Source organism: Canis aureus, chromosome 35, assembly GCF_053574225.1.
Source record: "Canis aureus isolate CA01 chromosome 35, VMU_Caureus_v.1.0, whole genome shotgun sequence".
NCBI classification, from domain to species: Eukaryota; Metazoa; Chordata; class Mammalia; order Carnivora; family Canidae; genus Canis; species Canis aureus.
Genome location: NC_135645.1, coordinates 2304861 through 2331395, shown reverse-complemented (window position 1 = coordinate 2331395; position 26535 = coordinate 2304861). Strand labels below are relative to the sequence as shown.

The window sequence follows — 26535 nt, the reverse complement described above, 5'->3', positions numbered from 1 at the left end:
TCTGAAAGAGATTATAGAGAACTGAAAGAGTCTCTTCCTGCAGTGTTTGGTAGAACTCACCAGTGAATCCATTTGGGCTATGTACTTAATTCTTGATAAATGAATGCTAGGATTAAATAAATGTGCGCATGTGTATGTATTTTAAGTAGGCCCCACCCCCAACATGGGGCTTGAACTCATGACCCCAAGATCAAGAGTTTCATGCTCTACTGACTGAGCCAGCCAGATGCCCTAAATAAATGTGGTTTTATATGGAAGCTTGATTACACTTTGGGGTGTTTGAGGGTAAAGTCACAACGTTGCATGTATGGGAGGGGCTTCACCTACTGTTAAGAAAAGCATAGTTTAGGGTCTGCTCAGGTCAGAGAGCACGTTTCTCCTGAACTTCCTCCAGCACCACTTGCTCACCCACAAGAGTGAGCCTGAGCACCAGGATCATGTCATGTGACCTCCTTTCCTACCCTATGGTCCACACTTGTTTGGACCAGTGAGAGACAATTGACATAAGCTGGACTAATCATATTCTCCCCTCAGGGAGTTGGGATTTAGGAGCAAGAGGCGGCTCTCTAGTTTCTCCATAGAGGTGGAATTGAGGTATTCTAGACCTAGGAGCTGTGGACCAGTTTTTGTTGGACTAGTTACACCAGATAGGTGTGACGTTCTTTCTGCTAGGAGAGAAGATGAGGTGGAAACCGATCATGTGGCTGGGAATGGGCAGAGAGGGACCAAGGGATCATGGGGTGAAGAGACTCAGAAGGCTCCAGTGGGGCTCAGGAAAGGACAGAGAGAGTATATTAGGATTGTGTGCTCCAGGTCTAAGGAGGGGGTGGGTGGCACGCTTCTCAAATTGGTTCTTGGAAAGGGAGGTGTAAGCCCTCCTCCAGGGAACACAGTGGGAGCAAGAGCAGATAGGTAAAGGCACTGTGTATTTACCCTCTCGGAACTGTTAGAGGGTGCCCGGGTGAGTCTGGGCTACTCCATGTGGGGGTGTCTCTACTGTCCTCTTCAGAAGGCCAGGCTTTGGCTTGCATTTCTTCCCCCTGGGAAGGGGAAGAAGGTGACGTGGAGGCGGAAGCAAGGACCCCGGTGGGCTGGAGCAACAAGCTTCCCAACAGACCGTGGCTGGTTCCAACCCACCTCTCCCCTCCGCTCCCTGTACCTAGCCTGTCAGCCACACAAGGAAAATCACCAGTGGAATTCACAGCTTTGGAAACACAAAGTCAGAAGGATTTTACTTAAATAGACTTCAACTAGAAGGAAACTGGAGGGTTTTTTTATACAGATGAATTTTGGCTTTTAACTTGGAGCCATCAGCCCATTAGTAACTCTGATGTGTGTGTTTGTGGATCGGTATCCTTGTGGGTACATCTGTGAGAGAATTCATCCGGGTCTTTATGGCTCCTTCCTGTCTGTCTCTGTATTGACTGAGAAGGTGTGGTCTTGTCTTTATTATTATGTATTTCCTTGAAGAATCCTGAGTCACCTTTAAGCACATTTTTCTGAGTCTCCTCAAAGGATCGGTGCCACCTGCAAGTGTGTGGGTGAGGCTGGGGTGGGTCCTGAGGTATCCTAGGTCACAGCTGCCCCTTTGGGGCCAGGCCTCAGCCTTCTGAGTCCAGGCGGTGGGAGTAGTGGTTCCCGGGGGAGTAGCGCCAGAAGCGCCAGAAGTACAGGACCGCAAACCCCACAGCCCCCAGCAGCAGGAGGATGAACAGGGCTCCAAAGAGGATTCCGAAGAAGGCACTGAGCTTCATGCCCAGATGCTCACAGCGCTCGCCCCAGGGCGTGTAGATGGAGAAAGGCACACAGCTGTGGACAGAGGGAAGGGACAAGGTCAGCAGTGGGGAGGCCCCAGGAGGTTTCCCTCCACAGGCTGGGACTCTCCTCTGGGGAAGGAGGCAGAACCGAAGTGCCTACTGGGTAGGGGAGACTGGCAGGGGTGACTTCACCTGGACTAAGCTTCCCCTGGCTAGCGGGGTGGGGCTGGCTGCAGGTAAGGGGGTACAAGCTGAGGCCCTGGCTCCTCCCAGCCCTCCTGGGACCCTGGAGGGGAGACAGCTGGGTGGATCTGGGGCTGCAGGGGGCACGAGGGTGGACACAGGGCACTGATGGGGTGGCCCTGCCCTTCTCCTCCTTGGCAAGCCTGTAGACTGAGTGCACCCCCCTCACGGGAGCTCCTCAGACTACTGATGAACCAAGAGGACAGAAGATGCCAGCTTGAGAGGGCCTCCCCCGGCCGGTACTCCTATGGAGGGGCAGGGCTGGGCCTAGACCCAAGGCAGTGGGTGCCTTCCCGCAGAGACAGCAGAATGCCTGCCCCAGAAGCAACACTGGGTACAAGACTTTGCCTTTGGAACCCATGTTCTGTTATTTAACCTCCTGGCTACCTGGGCAGATTCATTACCTACCTCTTCTTTAAAAGGGTCATACTACCTACCCAGAAGCTAAGTGTCAGTGTTAGAAGTCATGCAGCATCTTTATCCACACAGAGTAAGTGCTCACACATCTTTTCTATGGTCCCTTTTTCTCTGATCCCTGCTCTCTGAGTCATCAGAGAACCATCCTAACTTCCAGACACCACCAGGTACCGTGGCATTTCTACGCCCCTTGCGGTATCTGTGCCCGGCCTGGAGTCTCCGGCTCTGCTCGTCCTGCCCTCTCCCCGACTCACCTGCAGCGGGGCCCTTGGGGCAGGTGCTGACACTGGCCTCCGTGCTTACAATAGCCCTCACTGCACGGGGACACGCAGGTGAAGCCGCTCTGGGGGCTGTAGACCAGGCGGTAGTCCTTGTAGCTGTTGCATTTGAAGTAAGCCTTCAGCGTGCTCACGTTCACTGTCAGGACACAGATGAACATGGAAAGCAATCAATAGCACCGGATCTATACCTCTTCAATCGGGAATTCTGTTTTCAGGCATTTATCCTGAGAAATCCTTGGAAAAGCATGCAAATCTGTATGTTCATGGACGTCCAGAGCAGCGTGGTTTATAATAGCAACAGTGTTTAATAGGTGAGGTTTTGTTAAACAAGGAATACTGTGCAACCAGTAAGCACATGGTGTGGAAAATGCATTGGTTAAGAGCATACACTTTTTTTTTTTTTTTTTTTTAAGAGCATACGCTTTGAAGTAAACCAGACCTACGTTGAAATTCAAGCTCTACTACTAACTAGTTGTGTGCTTTGGGGAAATTTCTTTTTTTTTGGGGGGGGGGGAATTTCTTAACTCCTTCAGCCTCAGTTTCCTTATCTTTGTTGATTTTATTTTTTATATTTTATTTATTTATTCATGAAAGACACAGAGAGAGAGAGAGAGGCAGAGACACAGGCAGAGGGAGAAGCAGGCTCCCTGTGGGGAACCTGATGGGGGACTCGATCCCAGGACCCCAGGGTCACAACCTGAGCCAAAGGTAGATGTTTAATCACTGCCCAGTTTCCTGGGCAGCCTGGGTGGCTCAGTGGTTTAGCACCACCTTCGGCCCAGGTTGTGATCCTGGGGTCCCTGGATGGAGTCCCACGTCGGGCTCCCTGCATGGAGCCCGCTTCTCCCTCTGCCTGTGTCTCTGCCTCTCTCTCTCTCTCTGTCTCTAATAAATAAATAAAAATAAAAATAAAAAAATAAACAAAATAAAATACAGCACACTGGGGGCACCTGAGTGGTGCCGTTGGTTAAGCATCTCATGATTTTGACTCAGGTCACGATCTCAGGGTCTTGAGATCGAGCCCGTCATCAGGCTCCATGCTCAGAGCGCAGTCTGCTTGAGATTCTCTCCCTCTCCCTCTGCCCCTCCCTCCTCTTACTCTCTCGAAAACAAATAAATATTTAAATAAAATATAGCACACCACATTAAAATGTATGATAAAATAATAAATGGGAACACATATACAATATACAAGGTAATATGTTCACAATTGCTTAAGTAATAAGGTCACCAAACATTAGGTACTACTTGATCCCCTTATTATAAAAAATATTGGTATGAAAAAAAAAATATTGGTATGTGTGAAGACTCCTAATGCATAAAAGAAAATTCAGAAGGATAGGTGCAAAATGGACTTGTCTTTGGGGCTTGGAATTACACGTGATTTTTTTTCTCTCTTCCTTTTGTTAATCTGTGTCTCCTCAAGTTTCTACAATAAACATATTGTACTTGTATAATAAAAACTGTGGGGTTTCTTGGTTGGCTTTCTTTAACAAAAGGCACAGTCAGGTCTAGGGGAGTTGTGTCCGTATGCCACCCCTAACGCCCTACCACACATACACAAAGTAGTTTGGAGGATTTCACATTGTTGCCCCCAGGAGGGAGGAGGCACTGCCTGGATTCAATCCCACCCTCAGTGACACAGCGGCTTCCGCAGGGTTTGGTGTGGTCACTGCCTCACTCCTAGGATAGGGTGGTCTATTCCTTTCCTCCTCTGGCAAGCTTACCAACTGATCCCATTCTTGTTTTGGGGTAATCAGGGATCATCACAGCTGACGGGGACCTCAGAAATCCCATCTATTTTTCCACATGGGGGTGTCAAGCCTTGGATGGGGGATGGCTTCTGCACAGGGTCACCCTTCAAGGAGGGGAAACCTCTGCCCCTAGGTCAGGTCTCCAGCCTTCAACTGAATTTCCTCCAGCTGGAGGGCAAAGGCAAAAGGGATGTCCCTGTTTATGTTTATAAAGCGCAATGGTTTTTTAACAAAATCATTACCAATTTCATCAAAAGAAAGAAAACCGTCAGCAGTGATGGTCAGGAAGGTGGCAATTAGAGTAATTGGTCTGTGAAACCATATCCCTGGGGACTCACCAAGCAATGTTTGGTGCTCTGCTCTTGAGTCTAGAAAGCTGGTGGGTGAAATGTTTAACGATTTCCCTCAAAAATGATAAAAAAAATCTAGTCCCCCTGTTCACCTGCCCCCTTGGCTGTCTCTGTGACTATGGCCAGGAGAGTGACTCACGAGCCAGCACACTGTGCACGTCTTCCCTGGAGATGGAGTGGAAGTTCACGTCGGTCCTGGGCCTCCCACTTCTGTTCTTCCTCCACCACGAGGCCTGGGGTAAGAACGCTTCCACCACTGCATCCAGCAGCTTGGTGTTCAGGAAGTCGATGACGGGACCCTGAGGAAGGTACTGGAACTTCGAGAAGACTCTCCAGTGTCTACGTAAACTTCCCGAGGCCGGCGCTGCACTGGAATTGCTGCGTGGGAGGGGCACCGTGAGGTGGTAAGGGTGCAGGTGGAGGGGGGAGACGCGGGGGCCGAGGGGGACAGTCCCACTTACATCTGTAGCACTTCGGAGTTCTGGAGAAAGGCCCGCACATTCAGGTTCCCCAGTCTGTAGGCCACCTAGGGCAAGGATGGGGGTGGGGGCGTGGGAGTGAGGCCCCACCCGAAGAGGACACCTCTCCCACTTGCATGTACTTATTTGTCCACATCTGGCTCCGTTTTGCACACGAGCACCAGGACCCACAGACTGCTTCTCACCATCTGCATCCCCACGCCCCAGCCTAGCCTGGTGGCCCTCGTGGGTCCCTGCTTACTGAACGTTTACTGGGGAGTCAAGGACTCTGCACACCTCCCTGCCTCCCATGACAAGGGGGGAATCTGAAATGAGTGGCCCCTACCTTTGCCTCCGCCCCCTGACTCACGCTCTCGTTCTCGCCCCACGTGTTTTTAAACATTGATTATGTCCAGCTAGACCTAGGGGATGGTCGGGTGCTGGGGGTCAAGCTGACTCAGGAAAGACCCCTAGTTGGTGAAGTAGACAGGCGTCAACAGACTTCCCCTTACAGGGTCTAGATGCTGTTGTACCAGCAGTAGGAATAATTATTATCATTATAATTTTTGAGCACTTGTATTTTAGGCACCATGGTAAGCGCTTTACATACATTATCATTTAAACCTTGACACAACCCGTTGACACAGGTATTATGGGTATTTCTACTTTACAGATGAGACATCAAATAGTTTGTCTAATTATTGCACCTGTTCTAGGGAATGATTATTGCACCTGTTCTAGGGAATGTTCTAGAGGATTAGAACCCGGGTATGTATGACTCTGGAGCCTCAGCGCTTCAGCTATTGTGCTACTTGGCGTGTGGTTGAGGGATGGACAGGGGCCTACGGGGCCAAGAGGAAGGAGCTGCTGGTTCCCTCTGGGAAGTCGAGGAGGGCTTCCTGGAGGTGAAATACCTTCCTGGGGTTGAAATACCATATGACACCCAAGTGCAAGTCTCTAGGGACACTCAGGAGGGAGGCTGGGGTGACTCGGCCACCCTACACCCGAGTTATTCCAGTCCCCTGGGAGGTCACTGTCCTGGGCTTCCTGCCTTCCCCATCCTTCCGCCGGCCCTCCTGGGGGCAGGAGGCTCTGGGCCTCCTCTGGCAGTCAAGTCTCGATGGGTGGCAGATGTGGAGCCCGGGAGCAGGGCTGGGCCCCTGCTTGCCCCCTGCCAGGCCACCTCCCCACCCCGCTGGCCTGCAGCACCGACCGAGGCGTTGACATCGGCCACGGAGGCATTTTCTTCTTCACTGAGCCAGAGCTGGATGAGCCTCACGGGAAGCCCTGGAAACGGGAGACGCAGGCCACGGTCACCCCCGGCCCCGGGGAGGTGGCTGGGCCTGTCGAGGCACCTTCCTCTGGCGACCCTGCGGCCGCAGCCCAGTGCCCGTGGCCCGGCGACCCGCCTCCCGCCTGTGGCCCACGGGGTCACCCTGGAGCCCCTCCCTCCGGGGCGCAGGCCAGGCGGCCGGTGGTACCTGCAGGGGCGGCCGGAGTGAAGGGGTTCCCCGCCACCAGGCAGCGGCTGTCCGAGAAGGCGGGGTGGCAGGTGCAGGCCGGCTGGCAGTCCCTCTCGGGGGACACGTGGCAGTGGCCCCGGTTGTAGCAGTAACTGGCGGGGCAGGACCGGTTCCCACAGTGCAGCCCGGGGGCCAGAGCTGCGGAGGGAGGAGGCGGGAGGCAGGGAGGCCCAGGATCCTCGGCCCAGGGGCCCCCCCAGGACGCTCGGGCCCCCCAAGCCCTCTCGGCCTGCCTAGCAGTCCCCGACCCCTGAAGTCTCCCCCTCCCTTCTCCTGGTCCCCTGCCCGAAGCCCTTCCTCTGCATTTAGCAGACCTGCTGCAGCGGGAAGGGACCCCAACGCCGCGGAGGGGGGAGCCCCAGCCTGCTTGTCTCGCCCCCTCCCTCCTCCCGCCCCATCCCCTCGGCCTCTGCTCAGTCGGGCCCGTAAGGCCTCAGGTGGTCACCGTGGTCACCGTGGTCACCCTCTGCCCGCCCAGTCTCTCGGCCTTCAGCCTCCCAGCTCTCCTGGCATCCTCACCTCCGTCCCTCCCCACCATGGAGAAGGGAGAGAAGGTTGGTCCCAGGCCCCAGGCCCTCCCGGTGTCAACTGTCCCCAGGCCGTGCTCCTGCCAGGGCAGGTCCCCGCTCACCTGCACAGTGACGCCCGTCGCCCGTCAGGTGTGGGGGGCAGGCCTCGCAGCCCCTCCCGGGGACGCAGGCCACACCCGCGAAGCACGGCGCCTCGCACTGGTCCCTGGAGCGCTCGCAGTAGTGGCCAAAGGTGCTGGAGCCACACCTGCAGCGGGCCACCTGGAATGGGCGGCTGGTTACTGCGCAGCCGGGAGACCGACCGTGTTTCTGCGCCCCCCACCCCCGGCCTGGGAACCTGCAGACTCCGAGTCCCCGTCCCGATCCTGCCAGCACGTGCCGAGCGCCGGAGCCCGCTGTGGTCCTGCTCCGAGCCCCCTGGGCCTCGCTGGACGGTTCTCTCCCCGACCACTCTGCCCGGTGCCAGCCCTGGGACCCCAGCCGCACCACGTCTCCTTGCCCGAACCCCTTCTTAGAGTCTACCTACTTCCAGATCTGGACATCTGGGGACACCTAAACTAATACATTGATGCCAATCTCTGTTTTTCCTTGTCTGTGTCTTGTCCCCTCTCTGCCCCCCGGGCTCCTCCACCTCTACCCCTTCCCGGTGGGAATGCTCGATCGTGCTTCCCGAGAAGGGCGCCTGTAGGTGTAAGGAGCGAGCGGGGCGGTGGGGTATCGCCAGCCAAACACTCCCCTTTATGGCTCCTGCTTTACAACCCAAACAAAACAAAACAAAGTTTTTAAAAAAGCAAATGGGGCAGGATGGATAGACTAAGGCCAAACTGTCGTGGTTAGAAGCGGCATGCACCAAGATAGTCTCTAAAATGAAAAGATCCTTCTTTTAGCTGGAAGGAGACAGTAGAAGAGAAAAACGAAGGGGTGTAGGGGCGTCAACATCATAGGGGACCTACACCCCTCTTCCCAACGCCACAACGAGGAGAGCCCAGAGAGAAATAGGCGTGTGGTGCTTGTAGGCAGACGCAGCCTAGGGCGCCTTATAAAAGGTGCCCCGTGTCTGAGCAAAGCACCGAAGCCATGGAGCACCTCCCTGGGCCTGAAGAGGAGGGAGCACGGCGCCTGTGAGCTGTGTAGGCACGTGCCCAGGGACCACAGGAGGCCTCCCTCCCCCACCTCTCCATGGTCCGGGCTGGGGGGCTGCCCGGGTGGCTCAGTCGGTTAAGCACCAGACTCTTGATTTCAGCTCAGGCCATGATCCCAGGGTCGTGAGCTGGAGCCCCCATTGGGCTTGCTGCTCAGTGAGGAGTCTGTTGAGATTCTTTCCCCCTCCCCTGTTCCTCCCCCTGCTTGTGCACGCACCCCCTCGACACGCGTGCACCCTCTCTCCCTCTCTCTCTGTCTCTCAAATAAATAAATAAATAAATCCTCAGAACTGTGGAGCTGGGGCCCTCTGGGGAGCCTTAAAGGAGGCTGAGGTGGATGTTTCCCGTCAGCCTGGCAGAGTGGGAGCTAGGGGATTAAAATTCGGTTGAGCGATAAGCCGTGAAGACAGCTCTGTTTCTTACACACGTAAGTTCATGGCCTGAGATTGAGGTTGACTGTCCTCCCCTACCTTGGTTCCCAACACATACAATTCCCACCGAGACATTGCTTCCGTTCCCACTGCCTTTCCCCTCAACAAGGAAGTCTCCCTCCCACCCTCCTCCTGACACTCACCTCCAGGGAGGAATTGCCCATCCAGCCCGTCTGATTATATAGACACTGGCTCCTGTCCTTGCAAGCGCAGACCACTGTCCTTGGCTGGAGCACAGATGACAAGTTGACTTTGACATTTCTTGCTAGAATCTCCAGGGTGAATGGTTCCAAGGACTTTGGTGTCCACAGCAGTGTCCCGTTCTCTGCCCCAGGGAAGACAAGACCGTTAGGGCTGGGGGCCTCGGCTGCTTGCTGTCTGACACGTCCTGAGAGCTGATGTGGGCCTTTCTCCGCCTCTCTCAGGCCACCCCTCAAAGTCATCAGGCATTTCCTTGAGCTCGGCTGGCTTCCTGGAGTGATCTTGGTCGCACCCCACGCTGGAGGTAGCATGAGCCCCACTGAGTGATTGCAGGTAGAACTCCAGAGAGGGAAGGCAGTTGCCCCCTGAAGAGGTGCAACCCTGCCCAGGCCTGCACCGGGATGGGACATCCAGGAGGGACAGAGAATAAGGCCCCAAGGCTAGGATCCCCTTGATGCTTCCCCAGGCTACCCTGTAGGCAAAACTGGCTTCCCCTTCACAGCAGCCCCATCCCTGGCCCTGATTTCTTGCCCACCCTCCTCCCGCTTCTTGCACCTTTGACCTTCAGACACCAGACTACAGTGAAACGCTGCTACGTATCAGCAAGGACTCTTCTGATCCAAAGGTGTCTTATGGTTTGTCTCTTACGGAAAGTCTCCTTAAAACAGCAGGTTGAGAATCGTTGATAGTAGGGGACAGACAAGAGCAGCTCCCAGACTATCACTCTTCAGGAGAGGAGCCCAGGGAGGGAGAAAAACTCCTGATTGGCTGGCACCTGGGAGGCTGCCACCTGGCGCCAAAGGGCGCAAAGAGAAAGAAAGAAAATGGGCCAGAGAGAGGTGCTCTGAGCTCAAAATAAGGTCCCTAATGGCTTTAGTTTAGCAAAGAATAGTCTTTAGCATAAGTGGTGCTGGCAACTGAAGGGAAGTTGGGGACGCCCGGGGGCTCAGCGGTTGAGCATCTGCCTTCTGCTCAGGGTGTGACCCCGGGGTTCCCGGATGAGTCCCACGTGGTCGGGCTCCCTGCAAGGAGCCTGCTTCTCCCTCTGCCTGTGTCTCTGCCTCTCTCTCTCTCTCTGTCTCTCATGAATAAGTAAATAAAATAAAATTTAAGAAAAAAAAAAAAAGAAGGGAAGTTGCATCCTGTGGGCTTTGACTTTTCCACCCAGGTCACGGTTTTAGGACGAGGGGTCTCCACACCAGTACTGACAGGCAGAGATGAGGCTTTGCTTGGTCCCAGTACAGAAGAGCAACAGGGAGAGACAGAGTTGGGCAATCGTGGTTGACCGACATAAAAATAATGAGAACCACGCTGAATGAAGCTATTTATACCTTTAAATCCTGTTCCACGTGATAGCCTTCTTTTAATAGATTTGAAAATGCTTTAGATCAGTATTTGTTAAATTGTTACACTCTATTCTAGTAATTCGGTGACCGCATCAAGCTGGTTAAAGATGATCGTGTTACTGGGTTTGGTGGAATGACCTTTGAATCACTTGCGCGGGCCCGAGACAGCTTTGCTCGCTGGCCAGACTTCCAGAAGGCCATCGCTGCTGTTCACTGGGGGCACCTATCTGAATCATAGGGATCATTCTCGGAAATGCTGGTCCTAGATATTCCGGTGGAAAAGTGACATGAAATTGCCCAGGGCGTGATAATGCAAAATTACCTTAAAAAGCTTGACTCTGAGCTCATCCCTTCCACCCGCACCCAAGGGCTCTTACCGAAGAGCTTGAAGTCCCTATTGCTGTTCCTCAGAGTGAATGTGACGTGCTCAGGGTGGCTGGTGTAATGAACCAGCGTGGTCTGCCCCAGGTAGGCTTGCACCGCCTGTGGACCCTCGATCGACGGGGGGTACTCATCTGAAACACAAACAGGAGATTCGGGTTTGGGGGCAGGACACTCTCTTGCCTCATGGGCCTCGTCTCTCTCTGTCTAGTCCTCTGGTTTGTGGGAGGTGTTCTCAGGGCTAGGACCCACCTCTGGAAGCAGGAATTACTCCATGTACCTGCTTTCAGATTTCTGTAGAGCAGGTGGGGGTTGAATTGCCCACCTGGCCAAATCCTTACCTTCGCTTTATCTCCCCTCCCCAGACAGGGTTCAGGTCAAGCTCTCTCCTGATCAGAGCGCTCTGCTGGGCGTGGTACAAAGTGAATCAGGAACCAGGGTTATTCAGACCATCACAGAGTTTTGCCCTTGGAAGAGGGCTAGGAGCCACGAGGGTGATCTCCAGATGGGCATTGCATTTGCCAGGAAATAGAGGAACACGGTGGACATGCAATTTCCATTTCCCTGTTCAGTCATTCGGTCAGTCGCTGAACACATGCACTGAGCGCCTACCGTATGGCTGGTAGGGCTCTAGGTAGTGAGGACACAGCAGTAAACAAGTACTGAGAAGGATACCTATGGAAACTAGGAAATATGCTAGATAGTTATAAATGCTGAGGAGAAAAAAACAAAGCAGGGACGGCAAATAGGAAGTATGGGTAAATGTGAGATTTGGGCAGGCCAGCCAAGAAGGGCATTGCGGAGGAGGCGACTCTGCTTGCTCGCAGCCTTGGAGGAGGAGAGGGTGAGCCTGGGGCTGCCTGGAGGTAGGGTGTCAGGGCAGAGAGGGCCATGGATGGAGCCTGGAGTGAGGAGCGGGCCGCTGTGGTTGGTGAACACGGAGAAGCCAGGAGGGCTGGAGTGGAGGGAGCAGGGCAGGGAGAAGGAGAGGGAGAGTTGGAGAGCTTCTGGGGTCAGGTTGGAAAGGGCTGTGAATGTCATCACAGAGTGAGCCTGGGAGTCATGGGAGGAACAACCTGAGCAAAAGAATCTGTTAAAATTTTAAAGGAATATCATGAAAAGAGGGCAGCACGAGTGGCTCAGCGGTTTAGGAATATCATGAAAAGGGTGGGGCGGGAGGGGGGCTCCTAATCTGCCACCTAACTCTGCAAACGTCTCCCCGCGCGCGCCGCACGCCACTTACTGAGGGTGGCGTTCATCCGCTGCTGACTTGCGAAGAGCATCCTGGTGTTCAGGCCCGTGTCTGTGTTTCCTGTGGCCAGGCTGTCATAGATGCACCGCTCATCTTCATGACACTTGGAGAGCAGCGTTTCATTTAAGGTTTTATTTTTCTGCAGGCTGGTAAGGAAATCGGGGGTGAAGTTGGAAGGCGGATGGTCACCTCTCTCGCCAAGGAGTCCCGTATCATTGGTTTTCCCTGTAAGACACAGGATGCAATGGCGGTGGCACCAGGGATGGTCTCCAGCTCTACTCCCTCCCCTCACTTTATGTGCCTGGGGGTGAGCGAGGCAGATGCGGAGGGCTGGAGTGACTTCTGGCTTCTGAGGCCGGAAATGCCTACTCTGGTCAGTGAGAGCCACCCCTGCCCTTGTCTCCTCTTCCAGGTAGAGAAGCGCAGATGGGATGGGAGTGGGGGGACAAGTCTGGGACCGCACCAGAATCCTCAGCACTTCCTCCTGGCCTTTCCACTCCTCCCTCACAAAGGATGGAGGTCCGGTCCCACAGGCCTGAGGGACACGACGCTTTCCATCCCGCCCAGCCGCACCTGCCCCGAGGACCCTCAAGCCCTCCTCACTCACAGGTCATTCCGTAGTGAAAAAGTGAGGCCTCGCTGCTATTGCCGGGAATGCTGGAGCCATTGGGCATCCTGAAGTCGTCACCTGGATTGCCATTCCAAACTCCTGAGGGACAGAACAGGAGGTTGGCCATCCTGGGACTGTGGCTCCCCCCGAGGGAAACCCCTTCCAGTTGCATCTGTCCTTGGCCCAGTCCTTCCGGGGGAGGAGAGAGGACCGTACCTCCTAGCCCACCCTCTGTCCCGGGGATGAAGAGGGGAAATGGAGGCGGGGGTGGAGGAAGAAGGGGCGCGGGAGGGAGGGCTTCCCAGAGCCCATCCTCCAAGCCCCCCTGGCTGCCCTGAACCGGAGCTTTAGGAAGCCAAAGGCTCACAGGGAAGCTGAGAGGTCTCGTCCCCGCCGCCCCGGGCAGGGTGGTGCCAGCTTCTCACCCAGGAGGCCCTCGGTGCGCCCCCAGTACTCCGCGGGGAGGCCGCACGAGGCGTGGAGGATGTTGGACAGGGCCCTCACCGAGACGGCCACCGCCCCGTCGAAGGCGGCCGACACCACGGAGCCCGCGCGGGTCACCGTGACGCCGGTGCTGTTGAATGTCTCCCGGCCTGGACGTGGGGAGACAGATGGGGAGCCTGGGGCCGGGACCCCGCGGCCCAAGACTTGGGGGGGAAGGGGCAGGGGCGAGGCTCCAAGGGCCGCTTGGGGGCCTGGGGCCTGGGGATGCCTTTCCCAGGGGCCCCGAGCCAAGCCCACAGGACACCCCTTCTTCCCGGGGATGGGGAGCGGCGGGGAGGCCCGAAGCCTGGCCCGGGTGAAGAAGCTGCCGGCTGGCGGCCAGAGGAGGGGGCGTGAGGCGAGGCTCCCGGGGTGGGTGCCCCCCAAGCCCCCCAAGCCCAACCCGAGGAGGCAGGGGAGCTGACGGCTGTCCCCAGCCTACCTTCGTGCTGAGTCTCAAACGTCACAGTCTGGTTGTTGACCTGCACGCGGACCGTGTCATTGGGCTCGAGGAGCCATCGGACCTGGGAGAGAATTGGAGGAGGCCTAAGCCGGACCCTCGGGTGGGCCCAGGGCCTGAGCATGGAGGCCACAGAGGGCCTGGACCCGAGCCCCGAGGACGAGGCGGGTGGGCCTGACGGTGAGGTTGCGCCGCCGACAGCGCTAGGGCGCGGCATGGGCCGGCTGAGAGCGCACGTTTCTCAGATGATCTCATTTAAAGCTCACAACAGCCCCGTGAGGCAATATTGTCATCCTCAGTTTACTCCAAGAAAAGGGAGGCAGAGGCGCCCGGGTGGCTCCTTGGGTGAGCCTCTGCCTCGGGCCCAGGGCGTGATCCCTGGGTCGTAGGATCGAGTCCTGCATCGGGCTCCTGCAGGGAGCCTGCGTCTCCCTCTGCCTGTGTCTCTGCCTCTCTCTGTGTCTCTCATGAATAAATAAATAAAATCTTAAGAAAAGAAAAGTGAGGCACTGGAAGGTCAGTAGTTCCTCCAGGATCACACGGCTGATGGAGCCATGACCCAAATGGCACCGTTCATAGGGTCGACTCTCGACGTGTCCCCCGCCCCCGGCACCCCCTCCCTCTGCTCCCTCTGCCTCCTCCCCTCCTTGGAGCACCCCCTGGCTCACCGTGACGGGGCTCAGGCTGCGGGCCTCATAGCTCGCTGCAAAGGCAATGAAGTTGGTGGCCCGGGCGGAGCCGGTCTGGGCGGTGCGACCCAGCAGCAGGAAGGAGGAGTTTCCGTCCCAGGCCCGGACCAGCTGGAAGTCACCCAGCCCATTGAACGTGTAATTGGCACCGTCCAAGGTGGTGATGTGGGGGTCCCCAAACATCCAGGCTGGAAGAAAGGAGAGGCCACGCTGGCGCGGCTGGCGGGGTGCGGATCCCAGCCCCCCACGGCCTCCAGGCCAACTCAGGCCCGCGAGATGCTCACGGAGTAGAGAACATCCCCAAAGGCCCCCCCCCCCCCCCCCCCGCGCGCCCAAGTCACATCTACGGTTGCTTCGGCCCCCTCCCGGTGCCACCCACAAGGCCCCTCGGTTGGGCCCCACCGCCCTGCCCAGGCTCACCGGGCCTCGGGGGCCGGTACCCGGCGCAGCCCACGCGGGGCCGCCTCTGCTGGTACAGGGCGCAGAGCACGGGCCGGTCGCTCCAGCGGCAGCACCAGTTCTGGGGCTCCAGTTCTCGGCCTGTGGAGGAGAGCACATGTTGCGGGGAGACGCAGGACCTGCAGCACCCAGCTGGGGGTTTGGGCAACGGCGCCGGACTCGGGTCCTGCCCTGCTTGGTGACCTCGGGCCGTGGACCGGTCACCATCTCCCTCGCACGCTTGCTGGGGCAGCAAAGCCCCAGGGGCCCGAGCTCGTGGCTGTGGCTAAGGGGCTTGCTTTCTTGAAGGGTGGCGCTGGGTCCCCCTGCCCCCAAAGTGCAGGAGCGGGAGGGTATGACCGCCGGTCTGGGGACCCTGGAGGCTGCTGTGATGGCCGGGGGCAGAGCAGTGGCAGGGGGTGGAAGGAGGACCCACGCTCTCCTAATTTAAGACAACTGTATAGGGGTCTCATATTTAGGATGCTGCTGCTATTGATAAAGGACATTCGGGCACCTGATAGCTCAATCAGTTAAGCATCTGACTCTGGATATCAGCTGAGATCATGATCTCAGTGTTGTGAGATTGAGCCCTGGCCCCCAGCCCCGTGCTCTCTGGCTCTTCTGGAGGGTCTCTGTGGGAGATGACTCCATGTCTCCCCCGAGACAGCCAGCTAATCTGGGTCCTGAGGCACAGGGTCAGACTGGGGCCCCCTCCTTCCCCAGAACATGGCCCCATTCTTGTCTGGGGCCCTGTGGCCAAGTGAAGATGGGGCAAGAGGCACTCAATCATAAGTCCCTAGGATGGCAGCTGGAAGGGCTGCTGGAAGCTTCCCAGTGTTACAACATGAGGAAATCAGTGGCCAGAGAGGGTAAGGGGCTGGGAGGGAAGGGGGGCGAAAGGCTTCTTTCTTCAGATCCCACTACTTGGCTCGGAGGCCCAGGCCTGGTCTCTGACAGAGAAGGGTAGAGACTCCAGAGAAGGTGGGGGGTGAGATGTCCGTGAACACGCACGTACCAAACTGCCAAGGATCGTGCACCCTCCAGCCTTGGAGAAGCTCGCCCCAGGGCCCGTAGCTGCAGCACACGCCCCCGCGCCAGGAGGAGAAGCTGCACAGCTGCCTGCTGCCGAGGCCCCACCAGCCTGCAACGGGTACAGACACGCTCAGGCCCAGAGGCCCGGGAGCGGGGGAGGGACGGGAGGCTGGGGGGGACCCTGGGGGAGGGGCCGAGGGTGCCCTGGAAGGGACAGGTCAGGCGTGACCGGAGGGTTGGTGGGTGGGCTTACGGGGGCGGTGGGCATGCCCCAAGAGGCAGGGAGGAGCTCTCTTACCTATGCTGCTAGGCTGGAACCGCAAGTCCCACAGTCCCTGCTGCCAGGAGCAAGGGCAGGAGACCTGGTTCCAGCCCCACGTGGGCCACTGAGGCTGTGTCTTCAACCACTGCAGGCACCTGAGACGGTAGTTGGGCCTTTCTTCCTGGTGCAGGCTGTAGAGCTGCAGGCCCCGGAGGCCTAGCGGAACAGAGGAGGGAGGGATGCTGCTCCAGGGCCACAGGGCCGCACGCTCTGCATTAGCGACCGAGACCGACTCACAGATGCACCTTCTGCTACCGCCTCTGCCTCTCGGGACAGCCAGTCCAGGGATGGGACCCGTTTCAGTCTGGCCCCTTTATGCAACTTCCAGAAGCCCCTGAAGCTTGGATCTTAGGGGGAAACTCTGGGACAGTTGCCGAGCAGGAGGCCTCAGCCCCGCGGAGCCAGCCCCCATCTTCAGTGCACCAGTCCTCCACCCTCCCATATTGCCAGTCTGAGTTCCAGTACCTTCCAGTCTCCCCAAACCAATTCTTCCTCATGCATCCTCTACCTCACTAAGTGGCAGCCACCAGCTCAGACACTTGGCTTCCATCCCTGACCCCCTCCGCTCCCCCAACACAGACGTATCAGTGGCCAAAGTAGCCAGGACAGAGGCCGATGCCTGGAAGCCAGCTGGGGAGCCACAGAGAAGCTGACATGTGAAGCAGGGCCTTGCTCCAGTACCGTGAGGCCGAGGAAGCTTCCTCTGAGCCAGGATGCCATCCTCGGAAGGGAGAAGTAGGTGGGGGCAAAAACCCTGCTGGGGGGTCGAATTTAAATTGACCTTTAACTGGAAGTTGCATAGTGCACACCCCAACCTCCAGGAGCGAGTAGGGGGCTCTCAGGTCCAATAAGACACAACGGGACATAATGTTTTGGGGTTTGACCCTGTTCCCGCACAAAAGAAGAAATTATCCAGATAACTACAATTTGTTAAGGTTTTGAAAACAATAATTATTGTTTACGGGTTATCTGTTCACGAGTCTTCTCCACAGTGGCCTGATATCCTGGGCAACGAATCAGATATTCTCTCCCAACACCCACGCACACACACTGTCATATTGTGCCCCCGAGGCCGCAAGCAGCTGCATCTCGATGGAAGGGCCCCGAATCTGACCGGGCAGCTGTCTCCACGAGGTGGCACCCGTGATTTGACTTAGCTGCTGTTTCCCAGAAGTGTTTGTCGCAGAACAAATAGCACGTTTATGTTTCACCATCTGCGTGGCTGATGTCTAACGCTAAACCATCCTTCGTTCTATGCACATTTGGGGAACTGTAATTTCTTTCCTCTTGGGGCTTCCGGACAATAGATTGAGTCACGTCCATGGGGCCTCCTGATACTGAAGCACCGGCCTTCCTAACAGCTATTTGAGAGCAAACGTAGGCAGTCTGCTCCTTTTGTTTTTCTTTTCTTTTCTTTTTTTTTTTTTTAAGATTTTAAACATTTACTTATTCATTCATGAGAGACACAAAGGGGGTGGGCAGAGAAGCAGAGACCCAGGCCGAGGGAGAAGTAGGCTCCCTGCAGGAGCCAACGTGAGACTCGATCCTGGGACTCCGGGGTCACGCCCTGGGTGGAAGGCAGGCGCTCAGCCACTGAGCCCCCCCGGGCGCCCCCATTCCTCCCCTTCCCACTCCTGGCTCTCAGCACAGCGTGCAGCACGCAGCAGGTGGAGACGTGCTTCCGTGACGATGACTGCACGTCAGGCTCCTGGACCTCCTGTTGGTAGGGTCCCTTCTGGGATCTCACCCGGACTCCCTCCAGCTCCGCTCGGCCACCTGGAGTAGCGGCCTAACTGCCCACGCATAGCCCCACCTCCTGCGCGGCCCCGTTGTCACCTCCAGGACCCGGCCTCCCCGAGAGCTGGGTTCGGCTGGTCCCCGGCGGAGACCTCGCCCCGCCCAAGATGCCCCACCCGAGGGCCCAGAAGGTCCTGGTGTCCCGGGCAGGGGGCAGGTCCTGATCACAGTGGGGCCGCCCTGTCCGGGGACCCCCGTGGGATGGAGGAGACGCCGGGAGCCGCAGCTCGAGGACCCCCGCGCCGCGTGGCGGAGGACAGAGGGCATTTAGGGTCCAGCCAGGTGTGCGGGGCGCTGTTACCTGTGTGGGTGTTCAGGAGCCGGTCGGGCTGGTACCTCTTCCACGTGGGCCCAGAGGACAGCGCGCTGTGGCCGCAGAGCCCGTCTCCGCTGCGGGCGGGGGAGAAGCCAGGCTGTCGCCGCGGTCCCGCCGTCGGGGCCCAGCGCCTGTGCCACCCCAGCGGCGGCAGGTGGCGGCCTGCACCCGTCGGCGGGCCGCCCTGGGAGCAGGGAGCCCTGAGCCACCTGCTTCACCTCTTCCCGCCTCAGTTTCCACATTGGGGGAAAGAGGGGACGGTTGGACCCGCCTCGCTGTAGTGTGGGGACCGAGTGCGGTGACATCCGTGGGTCCCTGTACACCTGCCATGAGGGGCACCCCCCGGCGCTTCTCTGGGAGGGGAGCCTGCAGCCCCCCACCCCCTGTGTGACACGGGCCAGGCGGGCCACACGGCGGACACCTGCCCAAGGCCTACTCGGGACGTGCGACAGCCCTCGCGCCCCAGCGAGCCGGCCGATTCCAGCCCTTTGCCCCTCTAAGCGCATCAGAAAGAGAGCGAAGGCGGTGGAATGACGGGGTCAGCCCTGGTCACAAGCCGGGGGTACGGGACGCGCCCTTCACAACTGGTGGCTCACCCGAGCAGTGTTGAGACCCGCGGTCAGAGACTGAGTCACCCCCACACACAGGAGTCCGCGGCGCCCCCGCAGCCCCTTGCCTGCTCTGTCTGCCTTTCCCCCCACCGGACCCCGCCCAAGCCCCCCGGGTGCCCCGGGTCACAGGCTGGTGCTCAGCCCACCAGGGGTCACGAAGGCAGAGCTTGGCCTCAACCGGCGGGGGGCCAGTTCCTGCTTGGCCACCTCCAGCTCTGGGACTTGGGGCAATTCCAGATCCATTTTACCTCCGCTTTCCTATCTGTAGAATGGGCAGTAAAGAGTAGCCCCTTCATGGGTGGTGGTGATGATTAAATGAAATAATGCATATTAAGTAGTTAGTGTAATAAAAGGTGGCTATTATTATTATTACAGTACTTGAGAGGTCGAGAGAGGTTAGCTAAGGACAGTAGAACTCGGGGAAGTCAACGCTCCGGGAATTATTATAAGGCATGAGTACTGGGGTGGGAAAGAGAATGGCCCGGTGGATGGGTATCTTTTCATTTGAAACAGCAAGAAGGGGGGATTGGAGCAGGTGTGGGTCAGTAACGTCAATAAGAAGGATTCATACCCTGTCCCGGGGGATGGGAGTGGGTGTGTGTGCCTCAAAAACCTGACCCTGCCACCACCTCCCATTACGTGCTCAGCGCTGGCCGTCCATCCCTGTCCTACCTGGAGAAGCCCATGAGCACCGGGTTGCCTGGGCGCTGGGTCACATCCCACTGCATGCCGCCGCTCTGATAAAGAAACAGGGCGTAGGACCTGCTGCCGTCTGTGGAGAGGATGGCCTGGTAGGTGCTGGTCTGGAGGTTTGTTGAAGACAAACACAGGGATGCCTGTGAGCGATCTGGGGTCTCCTCCCCAATGTCCCATCACCCTCCCCACAACCCTGCCCCGATACACACATCCTCTTTCCCTAGCCTACTCAGAGCAAACTTGGGATTGTGCAGGGCAGCTTTCCCCCCCCGGGCTGTCAAAGCATCTACCGTGGTGGACCTGCCTTTTTTGTGACTTCTGTCCAGGAAGGGGTGATAAAGCGTTCTGGTTTAGGATCCAGTCAGAAGAGAGTTTGTGTGAGAAAGCCTCAGGACTCAGAAAGATTAGCCACGACCCCAGAGAGCCGAGGGAGGCCTACTTAGCTTCCTCTGGGATATTTGTAAGGACATTGTTCAAATGTCCCCTCAACCTAAATATCGTGGATGGACCACAGAGGTGGGCCTGGAGGCTCTCTGAAGGCAGATGCCAAGCACTGTGCTTGTACAAAGTAGGAAACCAATGAACTTGTTGAACCAATGAGGAAACGAGTGACTTTAGACCACACACAGGGGCTGTAAGAGCGGAGTCCCCGGGCGGAAGACTGAGGACACTGTGTGCTGTGACCATGGCCACTGGCTGGCTTTGCAGCTGAGAGCTGGAGTTGGAAGTCAGAAAGCCTCCATTCCAAGCCTGGCTTTGTCACTTACTAGCTGGGTGACCTTGAGCAGATCGTCTAACCTCTCTCACCGTCATCCTCCTCATCTCTAAAACGTGGATAATAATATCAGGTTGAGCCATCTCAAAAATGGCCGGCTACTGGCAGCCACTTCTGACTTACAAAAATTCCATTTCCTATGTTTTAAACCAGTGAGTATCGGTGAGTGCTCAGCAAACAGGGTGGGGGGGAGGCAGGGAACCCTGCCTAGGGTTCCAGGACGTATGACTTCCAGATGGTTCGCAGGGAGTTGTCCTTTGGTCCACTCACCCCGAAGGTCCGCCCGGCAGGATAGGCAGGGGCATTGACCCAGGTGACCTTTAGGGTCCACTCGGCTTTGTAGTTCCTGGTGTCAGTGAATTTATTAATCCAAGACTCCACCTGCTGGACTAGCAGGTTGTGTTCATGATAGAGCGTGTCATATTCCTGGGAAAGGAAGGCAGAGAAGGCAAGCAAATGAGGGTCCCACCTGCAGGTCACCTCATGGCTGTGAGGGGGGATTCCCGAGTGTATGTAGCAGCCCTGCTCTGTTTCCTCCCCACCCTCATATTTAAACATCACTCTCTGCCCACAGGGAGCCCAGGCTCTGACAGCAGTCACGCTTGCCCACGTTCACACCTTTGTCTCTCCTTGCTGGCTGCTGGGAGATCCTGAATGCTGGACTTTGAAAGGCTCACCTGGTAAAATATGGTCCCCTGGCCACTGGAAAAATCAGCATCGTCCCAGAATGGAGCCACCATGGCCACAGGGTCCCTGCCTGTGAAGCCTCTAAGGGGAGGATTGGGGTAGGAGAAAATCTGGTACTCTGACTCCGGGAAAATGATCTGGCCATTATCTGTGAACTGGGAACACAGAAGTTCTGGTTAGTGTCCAGGGAGGGAGGGAGCGGGGGAGGCAGGGAGAGAACGTCCCAGGCGTGGGCCGGTTCCTCAGAAGTGTGATCCCCAAGGACCTCTCTGGGTGGAACTTTAGGGATGTCAACAACCACTGCCAGGTCGTCCCATTCGTCCCCGCCTGCTGGGCTCCCTTGCTTAGTCCTCACACAGATGCTCTTCACCTGCAGGACACTCCTCTGTTTTAAGTCCTTCCTGACAAGGTAGGTTTTGCCCTGCCTCGGCGGCCAACCCCATCCATAGCCGGCCCCAGCGCGGGGCGGAGCCCTCTGGGTGGATCCCCACGGAGCCTTCCTGAAGTCCAGCAGCATCAGATGGGGCTAAGAGGATTGCTCCCCTGGGCCCCATCACGGTGTTGCCCTACCTTAGGGTGTCCTGCCTCAGCCCGCCACCCCGCCCCTGAGGGCTGCAGGGGCCATGGCTGCCATTCCAACTCTCCTCCAGGAGACGCGGCTACTTGGCCTGAGGAACCAGGAAACATTCATAGAAAATGTACACAGCATTAAAAGGCAGTTTCCCAAATAGAGCTTTCTCCTCATAAAAAGGCCCTGAAAATAGTGGAGAGCTTACTGGACCCCGAGACCTCTATAGTAAGGTAAAGACACTTGTCCCTGAGGGTAGGAGGGCCTTGCCTAGCTCCCAGTTGCTTGTCGCATACTTCCTTCCTCTGGGCCATGGTCATGGTCACAGGGCCATCGTCAAGCCCTAGAGAGAGAAGTAGAGTCTGGGAAGCACAGGTCACAGGTCCTGCCCTTTGGTCTACACCTGGGGACTCACATAGAGGTAATCCCGGAGAGAGGAGCCAAGAAGGAAGCCAATCTGGGGCCTGAAGAGTGGTGAGGTGAAGTCCGTGGTCCTCTCGACAAACTCCCTGTCTCCAACACTTGGCCCGTAAGGGAAGAGGGAAACGCCTGGGCCAGCAGGACAAAGGAAAGTCGGTATTTGTCCAGATACACGGGTAGATACCCCTCCCCCCTCCGAATTTGTCCTTGGACCCCTCAGATGTCCTTGGGTTCTAGCTTGAGAAAGCTTGTCTTAAATATTTCTCAAACGAGTCTCCCCCTTTCGTTCTTGGCAGCCCTCCCTGTTGGCCTGGATACCACTGCATCTCATAGGGCCCACTCGGCCTCCTGGAAATTCACCCAACACCCCACCCACCACGGCACCATCCAAATATAAACCTGGCCGGGTCCTACCTGATTCCATCACATGACGGCCTCATTCTCAACATTCTTCACCTGGTTTCCACACCCCCAAGTGTCTTGGGGGTCTCCTCCCCATGCAATACTGGGACTCCTTTTCATGTCTACACTTTTTTTTTTTTTTTTTCATGTCTACACTTTTATTCCAGTTCTTCAAGCCCTCTTGCCTCCTTGGGATGCTTCTCCTTCTCCAGCTCCTATTCATTCTTTCCAGGAAGCCGCCTCTTCGCCTTGAGCATACCCCGACCTCCCCTGGGACCTTCCATTGTGTCTAATACCCTGCATTTATTCCTCTAATCGCACCTATCAAGGCAGCAGGTCCGTCTCTTACTAAACAGTACCGTGGTCACTTCTCTCCACCTCCCAGCCTGGTGCCATGTACAGAGCCAGCCCTCCGCACCCAACTCTGATGCTGTCCCATAGCCCACTGTGGGAGTTGACGACCCGAGAGAGTCTATGAGCAGGCGGGCTGAGACGAGTCTTCAGTTCCATCTCCCCTCTAAAGGGGGTAGGGGAGCAGCTGGACTACCGATGGCCCAGAGGAGGCAGCACACATACCCACAGAACCAGCTCCCCCTGCTCCCCCAAAAGAGCCCTCACTGGTAGATCTAATCGAGCTGCCAAAACTACAGCATCCACATCTAGCTCAGATCTCTATATCCCAGAGTGGAGGGACCCCACCTCTCCAGGGACATTTACCTTTCTCTGGCTTGATGGGGACTGGGGCAGCCGTTGAGTGTGCCGTGGATGCTGCCGGAGGGAGAGTAGTGAGCGTCCGCGAGGTTGTTGAAGATAGTGATGTTGTTGTGCTACTCTGGCTGCCTATCGCCAGGGAAGTTACCGTGGTTCCTGGGCATATAGGAGAGAAGATTGCAGTGGGTCTTATTATCTGAAAGTAGCAAACAGTGTCACAGATTTCAGGAGATGGAAGAAACTCTCTCGTCCATCTTCTGCTCAAACCCAAACTGCTCCCGACAATAAGAAACAGTCCTCTGGGGTAGAGTGGATGGTCCGCCTGTCACTCTCCACACTCGCACTCAATTCGTCTTCTAGTGGAACTGCCCTCAAACTAGGCGAACGCACCATCATCGCTCAAGCCCTCCTCTAGGTCGAACTGAACGAATGAGGCCACAGTGAGAGACAAATATCCCGGACTCCCGGCCTACCTGACGTCTGAGTGCTCAGAGTGCGGCTGGAGAATGCTGTTGAGTGTCGCTCTACTACAGTTGTCATTGAGCCTGTTGAGCTGACTGGGGTAACACTTCCCGTGACACCTGGTGGCATGAGCCCTGTGTTGCCAGCAGTGCTGTTTCCTACTACTGACTCTGTGGGGACGTGTGATGTTGTTGCTGATGTGTTGCTTTTGCTGGAAGATGATGAGGTGTCACCAGGGAAGGCTGATGGTGTGGGTATTTCTGCCACTGCGGAAGGTGTGTGGCTGACACTGGAAGGGGACAAAGTGCTTGGTGTGCCAGACAAGGCCGTGTCCATGTCCTGGGTCGTGCCATCTGTAGGTGTGTCTTCACTTTGGGAGGATGAGGGAGAGGATGTGATCCCAGCTGAGACACTGCTGGCTCCAGACTCTGTGCTGGTCTCCATGGTCTGGGTCGAGTGACCCTGAGATGACGCTGTTGTCTCTGGAGTAGAAGTCAGGGAAGAGTGTGCTGTTGAGTGTCCCCCTGGTCCACTTGTCATTGAGTCTGTTGAGCTGACTGGTGTAACACTTCCCGTTTCAGGTGGTGACGTGTGTCCCGTGGTTCCTGCTGGGATGTCTGATGCAATCAGTGTCGTCGGGACCTGTGATGTCATTGGTGATGTGTTGCTTCCACTGGAAGATCTTGAAGTGTCCCCAGGGGAGGCTGATGGTGTGGGTATTTCTGTCACTGCGGAAGGTGTGTGGCTGACACTGGAAAGGGATGAAGTACTTGGTGTGTCAGACAAGGCCATGTCCTGGGTTGAGTCATCTGTAGGTGTGTGTTCACTTCGGGAGGATGAGGGAGTGGATGTGATCATCGCTGAGACACTGCTGGTTGCAGACTCTGTGCTGGTCTCCATGGTCTGGGTCATGTGACCCTGAGATGACGCTGTTGTCTCCGGAGTAGAAGTCAGGGAAGAGTGTGCTGTTGAGTGTCCCCCTGGTCCACTTGTCATTGAGCCTATTGAGCTAACTGGTGTAACACTTCCCGTTTCAGGTGGTGACGTGTGTCCTGTGGTGCTTGCTGGGGTGTCTGTTGTAATCGGTGTCGTCAGGACCTGTGATGTCGTTGCTGATGTGTTGCTTCCACTGGAAGATGATGAGGTGTCACCAGGGGAGGCTGATGGTGTGGGTATTTCTGTCACTGCGGAAGGTGTGTGGCTGATAGTAGAAGACGATGAAGTGCTTGGTTTGCCAGACACGGCCGTGTCCTGGGTTGTACCATCTGTAGGAGTGTCTCCTCTTCGGGAGGATGAGGGAGAGGATGTGATCATCGCTGAGACACTGCTGGTTGCAGACTCTGTGCTGGTCTCCATGGCCTGGGTGGAGTGACCCTGAGATGACTCTGTTGTCTCCAGAGTAGAAGTCAGGGAAGAGTATGCTGTTGAGTGTCCCCCTGGTCCACTTGTCATTAGGCCTGTTGAGCTGATGTGGGTAACACTTCCCATTACCGGTAGTGACGCGTGCCTTGTGGTTCCTGCTGAGGTGTCTGTTGCAATTGGTGGTGTTGTCGGGACCTCTGATGTCGTTGCTGATGTGTTGCTTACACTGGGAACCAATGAGGTGTCACCAGGGGAGGCTGATGGCATGGCCATTTCTGACACTGTGGAAGGTGTGTGGCTGACACTGGAAGGGGACGAAGTGCTTGGTGTGTGAGACAAGGCCATGTCCTGGGTCGAGTCATCTGTAGGAGTGTCTCCTCTTCGAGAGGATGAGGGAGTGGATGTGATCATCACTGAGACACTGCTGGTTGTAGACTCTGTGCTAGTCTCCATGGTCTGGGTGGAGTGACCCTGAGATGACACTGTTGTCTCTGGAGTAGAAGTCAGGGAAGAGTGTGCTGTTGAGTGTCCCCCTGGTCCACTTGTCATTGAGTCTGTTGAGCTGACTGGTGTAACACTTCCCGTTTCAGGTGGTGACGTGTGTCCCGTGGTTCCTGCTGGGGTGTCTGATGCAATCAGTGTCGTCGGGACCTGTGATGTCATTGGTGATGTGTTGCTTCCACTGGAAGATCTTGAAGTGTCACCAGGGAAGGCTGATGGTGTGGGTATTTCTGTCACTGCGGAAGGTGTGTGGCTGACACTGGAAAGGGATGAAGTACTTGGTGTGTAAGACAAGGCCATGTCCTGGGTCGAGTCATCTGTAGGTGTGTGTTCACTTCGGGAGGATGAGGGAGTGGATGTGATCATCGCTGAGACACTGCTGGTTGCAGACTCTGTGCTGGTCTCCATGGTCTGGGTCATGTGACCCTGAGATGATGCTGTTGTCTCTGGAGTAGAAGTCAGAGAAGAGTGTGCTGTTGAGTGTCCCCCTGGTCCACTTGTCATTGAGCCTATTGAGCTAACTGGTGTAACACTTCCCGTTTCAGGTGGTGACGTGTGTCCTGTGGTGCTTGCTGGGGTGTCTGTTGTAATCGGTGTCGTCGGGACCTGTAATGTCGTTGCTGATGTGTTGCTTCCACTGGAAGATGATGAGGTGTCACCAGGGGAGGCTGATGGTGTGGGTGTTTCTGTCACTGCGGAAGGTGTGTGGCTGATAGTAGAAGACGATGAAGTGCTTGGTGTACCAGACATGGCCATGTCCTGGGTTGTACCATCTGTAGGAGTGTCTCCTCTTCGGGAGGATGAGGGAGAGGATGTGATCATCGCTGAGACACTGCTGGTTGCAGACTCTGTGCTGATCTCCATGGCCTGGGTGGAGTGACCCTGAGATGACTCTGTTGTCTCTGGAGTAGAAGTCAGGGAAGAGTGTGCTGTTGAGTGTCCCCCTGGTCCACTTGTCATTAGGCCTGTTGAGCTGATGTGGGTAACACTTCCCATTACTGGTAGTGACGTGTGCCTTGTGGTTCCTGCTGAGGTGTCTGTTGCAATTGGTGGTGTTGTCGGGACCTCTGATGTCGTTGCTGATGTGTTGCTTACACTGGGAACCAATGAGGTGTCACCAAGGGAGG

The 26535-nt window shown here is 56.5% G+C and overlaps 1 protein-coding gene and 1 long non-coding RNA gene across 4 annotated transcripts; one reads left to right on the top strand and one right to left on the bottom strand.

Moving 5' to 3' along the window:
- Positions 1-1205: 1205 nt before the first annotated feature.
- Positions 1206-26535, bottom strand: MUC4 (mucin 4, cell surface associated). 2 transcript variants are annotated; one of them, XM_077884245.1, is made up of 24 exons: positions 23557-26535; positions 23090-23239; positions 21966-22099; positions 20973-21137; positions 20566-20721; positions 19497-19627; positions 18199-18287; positions 16077-16256; positions 15762-15887; positions 14729-14848; positions 14288-14496; positions 13602-13683; positions 13102-13269; positions 12674-12775; positions 12058-12291; positions 10811-10948; positions 9030-9211; positions 7415-7574; positions 6742-6921; positions 6474-6547; positions 5264-5328; positions 4942-5180; positions 2672-2834; positions 1206-1809 (listed from the first exon to the last, which is right to left on the bottom strand). In XM_077884245.1, the coding sequence occupies exons 1-24, from the start codon at positions 26402-26404 to the stop codon at positions 1602-1604; spliced, it is 6303 nt and encodes a 2100-aa protein (XP_077740371.1). In that variant the 5' UTR covers positions 26405-26535; the 3' UTR covers positions 1206-1601. The 2 variants fall into 2 exon arrangements, with proteins under 2 accessions (XP_077740371.1, XP_077740372.1); XM_077884246.1 differs by lacking the exons at positions 21966-22099; positions 23090-23239; positions 23557-26535 and having other exon boundaries at positions 20973-21268.
- Positions 19494-23262, top strand: LOC144305430 (uncharacterized). 2 transcript variants are annotated; one of them, XR_013372455.1, is made up of 4 exons: positions 19494-19615; positions 20870-21157; positions 21359-21391; positions 22267-23262. It is a non-coding gene; the product is annotated as an uncharacterized LOC144305430 (long non-coding RNA). The 2 variants fall into 2 exon arrangements; XR_013372454.1 differs by lacking the exon at positions 21359-21391.